General features: G+C 37.3%; 1 protein-coding gene across 4 annotated transcripts in view; it reads left to right on the top strand.

The window, feature by feature from the left end:
* The window catches only part of rcan2 (regulator of calcineurin 2), a 101,649-nt gene that overhangs the window by 52,368 nt on the left and 36,881 nt on the right, over positions 1 to 12,400 (top strand). Inside the window, exon 1 of one of the 4 annotated variants that reach the window (XM_048207479.1) lies at positions 6,163 to 6,396. The exons of the other annotated variants lie outside the window; for them this stretch is intronic. Within the exon in view, the coding sequence (XP_048063436.1) occupies positions 6,310 to 6,396 (87 nt within the window). The 5' untranslated portion in view covers positions 6,163 to 6,309. Of the gene's footprint in view, positions 1 to 6,162; positions 6,397 to 12,400 lie in introns of those variants that run through there. 4 annotated transcript variants of the gene reach the window in all.

The following is a 12,400-nucleotide window of genomic DNA, read 5'->3' as shown; positions in this document are numbered from 1 at the left end:
AGGAAGGGCACACATTCTAAGGGCATCCAAGACTTGTTGTTTTTGGATAACATGCTTGAATTCATCGTTTTTGCCCAGTGAGGGATCAAAGTGCGAAGATAGCATGCTGCAAATTATATGACCCTTTTAGTGTGTAGAGACAGCAAACTGTTGAGATAAAATGATGGAATCGACCGCCTACAACCCCTGAATTGTCAAGAAACTTGTCGCCTGACATATCAAACTGACCAAAGCCTTTCCAGACCGGAAAAAACATCTCACAACCGACAGCAAACTGGGCCTACAGACTAGCCATAGCACCATTTCCATGACATGCTTGGAGAAAATGTTGGGGAAAGATTAGCAGATAAGTTCCACAAGTCACATTCTCCTCAGAGAAGCTTTAACCCGAAGTCCAAGGTTGTTTGAAGGATGTCTAGAGTGAATGCTCTGCCCCATTTGGTATAATATAAATAGTTGCCTTGAAAGAATAGGGGCACTTTAGGTGAAGGCATTTGAATTCCAATTAAATTCATTTCAATAAGGCTCAACAGCAGTGTTGGGGAAAGTTACTTTTAATTGTAATGCATTACCAACGCTATCTCACAACCAATTCGTACGTATTTTACGAGGTGGCTAATTCGTAGGACCTCATTCGTATTAATTTATACGATTTGTCTAAACCCCAGTGATGAGTAGGTTTAGGGCCGGGGTTAGGGGTAGGTCATTAGTACGAATTCATACGAATTTGGCAACTCGTATAATAAGTACGATTTTTGCTAAATGAGTTCGTATGGATTTGTACGAATTAGCCACCTCGTACAAATTGCAGAGAGATCGGGTTGGCATTACAATATTGTGTTACTCCCTAAAAAGTAACTAATTGCATTACTCAGTTACTTTTTATGAAAAGTAATGTGTTACATCACTTTTGCGTTACCTTTTCTCACCTGGGCTTGGCTTGCTTGTTTATTTTTTAATAACAACAAAAAATATATATATATTTTTAGGCAAATGTTAAGGCCCTTTCACACCAAAAGTGAAATAAATAAGCCTCAGGCTGAAGGAAAATGCATATTTATGCATGTGCAGTAGAGGGCGCTGCTCAAACAAACCATTCAGCTGTGCTGCCATTCTGGATTAAAGAAGAATAGGATACAGGAGAAGGAAGTTCAACACTCTTATTTCTAAATCTAATCTAAAGTCATTTTTGCTTATTAGTATGGTTGAATTAGATAATTGAAGGTCAGCAGCAAAGACAGCAAAGTGATATTAAATACATAAAGTATATTTGTGTAATTTAATATAGTTAATTATTACAGTTTTGCGTAAAATTCTGAGATTGCATTTCACTGTTTTTATTCATTTTGAGGAATACTGAATGTTTTCGTGTAAGTGAGTTGAGTAAATGCCTGTTTACATTTAGTCTAGAATCATGTTTACATAGTGCACACAACAATACTTTAATAGTTACTTGAAAAAGTAATCTGATTACATAACTGGTTCCAAAAGTCCCCCCCCCCCCCCCCCCCCCCCATTTATTTTCTCCACAGACATTCTATTTTCCACATTGACATTCCAAAAATTCTTTATTAAAGAATTTTGGAACCAAACCATCTGGCTCTAATATGAATCACAACATTAAAAAAGTATTTGAAAATCAAAAAACAGTGGTGTGTATAACTTTTGCAAATGATGTAATCAAATTATCAGTCCAATGATTAAACTTAAAGCTACTGACTATAAAGTGATTGATTATAAGTATAAAATAGCATATATTTGAGGTGTATTGCTAAATATTCAAATACAAACAGATCAAAATGTATGACATTGTATTGCATAACATAGCATTCAATCCATCTAACAGTGTGTTTGTGTGTGCGTGTTAGTGATGGTGTTGTCATGGCTGTCCTCTCTTCTTAATTAAAAAAGTCTCATGACATCTCTGCAAGTATTACTCTTTTCTAGCCTTGTCATCCTCAAGGACCCTCATGCCATTTGCACAGTCACTATCAGCTAGCCCAATTGGCGTATATACCAGGACCCTCATATATCCATCCATTATTGTCAAGCCTGCTTAGATTAGCAGCTTCCATCTGGGCTTTTCTGTACCAGGTGTTATGTAGTGAGGCCATTTCCCCTCTCAAGGTTGCCTTGGTGCCAGAGTCATTTAAGCTGTTCGTTTATTGACTCACTCCGATAAAACCAGTGCTTCCATCAAGAAGGGACAACGTAACATACTCGCACAGGTCCATTCTATCGGTGCCCTCGGAGTGCTGGAAAAGTAAACACGATCTTCTGGGGACGCAGTGCAGACAATGTGATGACTCAACTGTCTGGAGTCTTTTAGCATGCTTCATTTAGGACGGGCACTGACCTTTCTGATTGTATCTCACATGCATCTTTTTTTGTCCCCATTCTGTCTATGTTTTTCCATTCTGACCCTGTTTTATATTCCTTTATTACCTGGATTCTAATCTGATTGGCCAATTGTGACATTTTGAAGTCAAATTTGTGTATAATGGATAAATGCCTTAGTCACCCTATTTCATAGGCTGTGCTAAGTTTCATGTAGATCAAATCACTTTCAAATCTTCTCATATTTCAAAATAATTTCAGCTCAAATCATTGTCATATCCATTCATTTGTATATATTATGACCAGTGATGGGAATAATGGCGTTATAAATAAACTTTTTTCAGTAACGAGTAATCAAACGAATTACTTTTTCTCCCGTTACAACGGCGTTACCGTTACTGGCAAAAAAATGCTGCGTTACTATAATTGAGCTGACTGAAGCAGTTTTCATCCGAGTAAGCTCTCTCTCATAGGACCGGCAAAGATTTTTCTCTAGTGTGTGCTGCGGTTAGTCATACACAAATATAATTTTAAACTGATAATAATGTACGACGCTCTGTGTGTGTGTGTGTGTGTGTGTGTGTGTGTGTGTCAGAGCATGCGAGCTGAGCGCGAGCTCAAGCCAGAATAACCTTTGTGACAGGCTGGATCGAAAATATGTGAAATAAGTTTTTCTAGTCGACTAGTAGTTGTTCATTTAAGCCATTAGTTGACTAATCATATTTAAATTGATTTAATTTATTAAATACTGGAGAGAATAAACCAATAATGAGCATTTATGTAATATAGCTAGGCTATGCACTCAAGCGCACGTATAACGCTTGCCATAAAGAACCGGCAAAAGAAATGATTATGAATTTGACAAAATACAGCAAGGAGACATTTTGGTTGTTTATTAATAAAGTAATGTTTTCTGAATCAGTGTCGGCTGCAAAGATGAAGTTGACATTGCTGACTCGCATCATCTCCACATAGCGGATGCGCCTAGAGAGAGAATGTACATTTCATTCGGTTTAGGCTACATAATCAGAGCAGCCTATTTCTTTTCGTTTTTAAATATTTTAAGCTTTCTATAGATATATTTCTCATGTCTGCGAGGCAAGCAGCCTATACGCTGAGTTTCGGTTCATTTAGCCTATAAGTCGCGCTCCAGTTCACGTGCCAGTGATCGCGCCTGCGCATCCATGATTATATTGTCTGCTATATTTGCTTCTTATTTATTAAATCTGGGCAATTGGTTGATGAAACATTGAGATACAATTTTTACAAAATGAAATTCACTTTAAAGAGAGGCTTTCTATAAAACAAAACTTAATTAAGTGGTCAAAATCATGTCTGACCCACTCCATGACTCCCGATATATTGCGCATCTTATGATGCATCTTACTCATGCTGTTCACTTTTCATAATCAAGTAAATTAATTTAAAACATAACATAGGACTATTTAAACATATATATATATATATATATATATATATACATATATATATATATATATGAAACTACATTTTCTTTAATGGCTACCAACACGTATTGTAGGCTACAGTACAGAGAAATTTCATAAGCAAGAGCGGATCACGAGTCACGAGTCGGATCAAGAATTATTTATTCTTAGACTTATATTTAATATTGGGGGCATTCAAGTTATTTGACATATTTTAAATTTTTTTTAAAGTAACGCAATAGTTACTTTCCCTGGTAACTAGTTACTTTTATAATGATGTAACTCAGTTACTAACTCCGTTACTATTTGTGAGAAGTAACTAGTAACTATAACTAATTACTTTTTTAAAGTAACATGCCCAACACTGATTATAACTAGGGCTAGGTAATATAGGAAAATAAACTTAAAAAGGTGCTAGACATTTGCACCATCACTTATGTTCTTTTATTAAAATATATTTTATTTCTATATTCATACATATTCAGACTGCAACTCTTATTGTTTGTGAAGAAAATCAATAATGCATTAACAGTTAAAAAATAGCGACGTTAAAGCATGCTTTATTTGACCCTATGAATCACCTGTAGTTTAAGCCAGGGATGGCAGGGTCTGCGGGTTTTTTTTGTTGTTGTTGTTGTTTTTTTTTGTTGCTACATCAAACATTATTTATAGCGCCTCCCATCCAATAATCGCAAAGAGCTTTGTGCTTTATGACTTCTAATAAGAAAGTGTCAGTTTTAAAATTCTGCTCATTTTATCACGAAATTCAAACAATAAATGGCGTTTGACACTCTTAAATGTGACGAGACAGATCGCTGTAGCACCTCAAGCGGAGCGCGAGTCTTTTCTTCCACATAAATACACGTTTTATCTCGAAAAACATGCATGAACATCAAAAGGTATGTTGAAAGATACAGTACAACTTACCGAAATGTATCATGTCTCATATAATCATTTAATCTGTGATTCAGCCATGGAAGGACGTCAAGCTTGTGAACAATTTACAATATGTCACATAACATCACATTTACTTCAGGACCTTAGGAATGTTTTCCAATATTCACAGTTCCTTAGTTAGCTATATAAAACACACACACACACTACAGAAGAGCTTATTTACTGTTAATTATATGTTTTAATAAATTTGCCATAGAAGTTCCCATTCACTAGCATTATTTGACTGACAGACGGCAGCGGTTGGAGTAAAAATCATCATTTGTGTTCTACTGAAGAAACAAAGTCACCTACATCTTGGATGCGCTGGGGGTAAGCAGATAAACATCAAATTTTCATTTTTGGGTGAACTATCACTTTAAGAAAAATCCAACTATCAGCATCGGCCTTATCATTCTGAATTATCAGCTATCGATATCAGCAGAGAAATGTAGTGTGTGTGTGTATATAATATCAGAAAATCAGAATCACAAAAATGAATCTGAATTGCCAACTCTAAAATTTTTTTGTTTGTTTTTGCTACTGAAATTTAAATCAAATAGCATCTCTGCGTTACCATACAAGTCATGAGACAAGATGTGAAAACAGATCTAGTCTAATGAAATTGTGTTTAGGAAAACTTAATGGCCTAAAAAAAGCACATTAAATCCATCACAATATTCACAGTTACTTTATTGTCTATAAACCTATCACAAAATTATTGTGAATATTCAATATATCTAGCCTTAAGTAACTGAGGATAGTTACCTGGTCGCACATTTAACCCAGACAAGTCTCCATCAGCCCGCTTACCTATTAACTTGATTTGTACTACAATTTTTTTTTTTTTTTTTTTACTCAAACATTTTGTCAGATAAACATCAATACAGTATGACGTCAGGCTTCAGAGACAAAAATAGCCACCTATATTTAGAAGACTCCCCTATGAATGCCTTTTTGTTGCATGCTGAATGATGTCTGATAAATGAGTGAGATATTAATAATACATCTGTCTTGCTGAGATACACAGACCTCATCTTTCTCTCTCTCTCTCTTGCTGTCCTTGTTGTTCCAGACCTCTCTTTTCCATCCGCTCACTAGTGTCTATGATGCGACTCGATATAAATCTGCAGTGCTGAGTCACTCTCCTGTCTTCCTTTGCCCTATCAGACTGATGAAGGTATAAACTGACAAAAATAAGAGGTGGAAAGTGTATTTTACACTTTAACCACATAAATTGTTTTTGGACCCAAGAAAGAGACAAAATGAGAGGGAAAGACTTAGCTTATGAATAAAAAAACAGCTCTGTGCAAGTGCAAGCGAGCATTCATAAAGAGAGGCAGTGATGTCACTGCATGGAGTGAGTGAGAGAGAGGAGAGGTGGGGGCTCCTGCTCCGCTTGCCGCCTGCTGAACGCACACACACACACACATACACACACACACACACACACACACACACACAAACACACACTATCTGAGAGTTACAGCAGGCTGTTCAGAGCAGGAAAGCAGCACATCCAAGCACTCAGACGCGCTGCTCACACATACTCTTGTCAGGGGCCGGTCATCCCTTCACTCTGAGTGAGCCCAGCATGCCCTCCAGGAGCGTGGACTGTAATATCTCCACCCTCATCGCCTGCGCGGTGGACGTGGAGGTGTTCACCAGTCGGGAGGTCAAGGTAGGGCAGGAACTTCCATCCTTGTTTAGGGAATATATGGCTAAGGGTTGGCGTAGAGTTTAGATGGTGTTTGTATGTAAATATAACAGACTAGAGTCCCTCATTATGAATATCTATAGAAAAAGACTGATTACAGTAGTTTCACAAACCACTTTTGCACTGAAAGGTTCATCGATGGAAATTTAAGTGCTTTTTCTTGTCTTTCAAAGTGATTGTGTTTGTAAATTGGCCTCTTTAAATGATTTCCTGTCTAACGGTTATTTTGCACTCATTGGTGAAGAGGCTTGCCTTGAGTCGTACACTTGTTGTGACAGCTCTTTTCATTCACACCTCTCGTTACAAAAAATACACTTGATCTCGGTGCGTCACACTATTGCCTGACTGACCATCATTCTCTGAAGTCTGTGATACTCTCATCTTTCACATCAAAGACTCTGTCAGACCTACAAGGTCACCATTGATTCCACATCCTTCATTTGGATGGGTGTTTATAATGCTTCAATGCACCCTTTGGATTCAGTGGAATCTATTTTAATTGAACTGCATTATACTGTACTTGGCAATTTAGTAAATATTAGAGCTCTGGTCCGATCTGATGGGGCCACAGGGATCTTTGGCATATCTCTTTGTCCTGACAACATGTGATGACAATTTTAATGCAGTGTGTCCTCGTTGTGCATGGAAGGAATGTCGGTAGCAAAGGATATTCTCTTTTTTTTTTCTTTTTTTTTTTTAAAGATGACTATCAGTGTTCCTAAGCACTATGTATCCATAAATAGATTGGAATTTGTTTGTCTAACATCATGGAAGCATCTACAAAGGAAAATTAATAATGTAGGATGGGACTTTATTACATTTAATTGGATTCTGAAACATGAAATGCTTACGGCCTGTTCACACTAGGCTGTAAAAGTCGATTAATTAAAGGGTTAGTTCACCCAAAAATGAAAATTATGTCATTAATGACTCACCCTCATAAGACACTCACCCCGTAAGACCTCCGTTCATCTTCGGAACACAGTTTAAGATATTTTAGATTTAGTCCGAGAGCTTTCTGTCCCTCCATTGAAAATGTATGTACGGTAGACTGTCCATGTCCAGAAAGATAATAAAAACATCATCAAAGTAGTCCATGTGACATCAGTGTGTTAGTTAGAAGTTTTTGAAGCATCGAAAATACATTTTGGTCCAAAAATAACAAAAACTACGACTTTATTCAGCATTGTCTTCTCTTCCGGAATCCTTTCCATTGAATTGATTCCATTGAATTGATTCCATTGAATCCTTTCATCTGTCGGCATTGGTAATGCACTTTTACGTCGCCGTAGTTGTTTTTGGCGATTAGGGCATCCGCGACATGTACACTTACGCACCATTTTAAAAAATATAGCAATACCAAAATACAAACAATGTAGAATAGCTTGAATACAGCGTGCATCTCACACACACACACACACATATACTGCATATAATATATATAAATATAATAATAGATTTACACACAAATATGTTATGTAATCACAAACTCTTATGTTAGATGCGATTAATCACGATTAATCGATTTAGTTCACACCAATACGAATGTTCGGTTACATTTTTTCCCCTCGGTTTTGATAAACATTTTAATTTGAACAAACAGCTGTTAATGCATGTGTTCAGACTGACATGAACATTCCAATGCTGTCAATGCAATTTTAGTTTTATAAACAGGTATTCTAATCACTTTTGTTTTTTATCACACTGCGGGAAAAAAAACTGGCCAAGTAATTATATTCATGCTTTTGGTCACGTCCACAAGAGCCACTGGTGTTACATTACACTATGACTTGGTATTACTCACTAACAGTATTTTGCTAAGTGATAGTGAATAGTAGAGGAAGATTCTGGAATGGGCTCTCTTGTCTCTGTACTATAGTATTTAGTGTTTTCTAGGGCTTTTCACACTTGAAATGGTTAACCCTGGGTCATTCTAAACCTAGAGTAAATGGAATCCTGGGTTTTCTTGCTTAACGTTTCACACTGCTCATAATTTACTGATGTTTCATGATGTACATTACTTCTTATTTGCAGTGTCAGTGTCATTGATTGGATAAACGGAGCACGCGACCTGTTTACATAAGCTCTAGCATTGTACTATCGAGTTTATACTGAATGGACATTTCAGACTATAAAGGTAAGAACGATACGGTCTCTTCTTCACTGAAATTGTCGCATTTTCTGTCAGCATTTGACATTTTTCTTCTCAAACGCTGAATTTACTGTTTATATACAAAGTCCAAAGCAGGCAAATATGAGAACGCAATTGGTTGTCTTTTGCGAAGCGTCTAGCTGTAACATTCTAACACCTTTGGCACTGCAAACCGGTGCTAACCCCACTTCTAAATTACAAGTGTGAAACGTTCCTTTACTCTGGGTTAAAAGTGGCGTTTAGTACGACGATAACCCGGGGTTAAGCACAGTGTGAAAAGCCCTTCTGACACACCATTAAAAAAATGAACAGATGTTTAAAACATGTAAATATTGTTTGACGTCCTATTGGCTGAATCCCAAATGGCACTTTCGTGACGTAATGCCGCTTTGACTGCCGGGTAAAGTCCTCTGTGTAGCTCTCAAACTTGCGGGCTCAGCTGAGTGCGCATCGAGGGCGCATAACGGCCACAAAGGGGGCGCTCATGAGCACCCTTCTGAAACCTAATATGCGGCAGCCATTGCGGCAATCCACAAGACCGAAAGTGCATAGAAGTGTGCGGGATTCAGCCATTCTCCATGACAAGCAGGTGTCGGAAATGGAAACTTCCGCAGCACTTTGTGTACTGGAGTATTTCTGCTTTTCCATAAGCGCCACCTACAGTCACAGAGTGAAATCACATTTTTCATTCAGCCTATCTACTTTTTTTTTTTTTTACATTGGTATGAACAGACAATCACATGTGAAAATCGGACCACATTTTCATAATGAACATTGATGTGAACAGCCCTTTTCGCTGAAGAGTTATTGGTAAATATTATTTTCCCCCACCCACAAGGCCAAGGTTATGACAGCAGAAAAACAATTGTTTTAGAGGCTAAAAAAAAATTGACAAATGTTGACGTAAGCAAGATTAGGTTTTGTTTTTGAGGAAGGAACGATACACTGCTCTAAAACAACCATTCATAGTCCACAAAAAGAAAAATGTCAATAGGACTTGTGCACTATATTGCAAGTCTTCAGAAGCTACAGTATATGATGACTTTGTATGAGGAACAAACCAAAAATGAGACTTGCTAACCCTCTACCCCCATACTTTGAGTATTGTGCATTACACAAAGCTATCATGTGTTTTCAGAAAACTTAAAGTTTTAATGTTGTCAAGAATATAGACTGATACTGAAACCAATATTTTCCAGTCTCATATAATAGGCTACCTCTTTATATTTCCCATATGGATCCCTCCTATTCACCATTATAAGATCATGCAGTGTTTCTGACCCCCTGTGTCTGTCTCTTCCTGCCTCATGAGTCTTTCGTGACATGTTTCACATTGCCTGCGCTGTGACTGGGCCGAGTTTCAGCTGGGCCATAATGCTGAGTAATAGCAGGAAGAGCAGTGGGTCTTCTGGGCTTTCCACATTTATTTGCTCCTCGCTGGGAACACTGCAAGTCAGGAGGTCAGTTTTATTTTCTCTGGGTGCCATGGAGGTGACCTGCTTCCTCTAATAACAGTAAGAACATCTCAGGCACGGCAGCATGACTCCATTTCCTGTCATAAGTTCACCAAATAGGCATCTAAATATTAGATTTTTGTTATCGTATTATTAGAATTGTTTTCTCTGTTCTCAACCTTTGTACTCTACAAGGGAACTGTCAGTAAGCATTTGATAGTCCTGCTAGAAGGCTCTCAAGATTGTGTTTTCATCTTGGGCCCCTTATTGCCCTTATTATACATCTGTTTGTTTACATTTCTGTATTATACTAGATCCAGTATTTGTGTGATATTTAGGCTTGCAGTCCTAAGAGAGTCGTACATTTGAAGAGTTATATTTAACCGAGGTCAAAGTTGAGGAGAATGAGCTTGAGAGGACCTGGATCTGTGTTAGATGAATAGTGTCTCTCCATGCAAAGAAAAATGCACCTTTTTCTCCTCCCCCATCTGAGGCTAATTCATCTCCCAGCAAGGAGAGGATCTGGTCTTGATTAAAAGCAGAGGACTGTTAAACTTGACATTCATTTCAGGATTAATGTTAAGGTTAGGCTCAGTTTGCAGTTTCCCCTCTTCCACCCCCTATTAAGAACGTTTTCAAGCCACAACGTGAACGGTAAACACACGGTTTGGCCGAAGAACAGCTGTAATTTCTTAAATGCCCACATGCATACCACACCATCCTCAAAAAAGAGTGGAAAAGCATAGCACCTTGTGTTTTTTCTTTTTGATGGGAAGGCCAATCATTCCATTCTAATGGAGTCTCCAGCCATATCTGCTGTTTACATTTTAGTATTGTCATCTGACGCAGTTTGTACTTGCTTTGGTTCATCTTGGCAGGAAAGCAACTATCTATGAGACGTTAAGTGAGGTGTCACTGGGCTAATGTGCGTTATTTTTAGTATCTCTCTTATCCTTGATGGATTTTTTATCTGTCGAGCAAAAAGCTGCTAACTGAGTGTGTCATTGCACAGTAATTTCATGCTTTAGTGGGTTGAGATCATACAGCGGCCCAGACGTCACCACAGGCTGTTTATAAACTAACATGGCTGCTTGGCTGCTTCCAAAACAAATGATTTTTCCCTCTCTTTCTAATATAATTCACCCTGATTGGTCCTTTTAATGCTCCACTCTCACCTAAAATGGACATGTTCTTGAGAAGGTCAGGTAAAATTATTTTACTGACGTACTTTGTGATTTTTACCCCGTCCGAATTAAACATGCCTGTTTTTTTTCACACTACCTCATAGCAAATTACCTAATGTTTTTAGCTACCTCATGCATCCTTTACCTGTTTGAGATTGCACGATACCTTCAATAAATACTGCAACTGATGGCTACCTGTTCTACATTAGATCTTTCTGAAAGCTTTCCGATAAAATTATAGTTGGTGGTAAAAACTAAATCAATCGTAAATGCAACAATTTAATTTAGGCATAAGAACAACATCATTCTGTTTAGTAATGGATATTCATGGTGAAATTAGCTAAAAACACAGTTATTAAATTATTAGTTAATTTTTAAAGGGAGAGTTCATCCAAAAATGTAAATTCTGTAATTATTTACCAGCCCTGTCATTCTAAACCATTACGTACAAGAAGATATTTTGAAGGATCTTTCAACTGTTTTTGTCCATATGTCATCCAAACAAAATTCAACCCCATTGACCTCCACTGTATGGACAAAAACACTGAAACAATCTTCAAAATATCATCTTTTGTGTCCCACAGAGAAAGCAATACAGATTTGGAACAACATGAAGGTGAGTAAATGATGACAGAATGTTCATTTTTTGCCAAAGATTGGCTTTAAAGGGTTAGTTCACCCAAAAATGAAAATTCTGTCATTAATTACTCACCCTCATGTCATTCCACACCTGTAAGACCTTCGTTCATCTTCAGAACACAAATTAAGATATTTTTGATGAAATCCGATGGCTCACTGAGGCCTCCATTGCCAGCAAGATAATTAACACTTTCAGATGCCCAGAAAGTTACTAAAACATGTGAGTGCAGTGGTTCAACCATAATATTACAAAGTGACAAGAATACTTTTTGTGTGCCAAAAAAACCCCAGAAATATCTTAATTTGTGTTCTGAAGATGAACAAAGGTCTTATGGGTGTAGAATGAGTAATTAATGACAGAATTTTCAATTTTGGGTGAACTAACCCCTTAAGTGAACATTAGAAAACAGCAGAGGTGATATATCAAGTTGAATATCAGTTGATATTGATGGTATATCAATATCAACTGTATATGTAGTCAGAGCTTCATAGCCATCATGATTTTGTCTTGACAACATTGTCTTATTCTCATGACATTT

This window comes from Megalobrama amblycephala, linkage group LG11 (genome assembly GCF_018812025.1).
Source record: "Megalobrama amblycephala isolate DHTTF-2021 linkage group LG11, ASM1881202v1, whole genome shotgun sequence".
NCBI classification, from domain to species: domain Eukaryota; kingdom Metazoa; phylum Chordata; class Actinopteri; order Cypriniformes; family Xenocyprididae; genus Megalobrama; species Megalobrama amblycephala.
The sequence above is the reverse complement of the archived record's forward strand: the minus strand, read 5'-3'. Positions and strand labels throughout refer to the sequence as shown.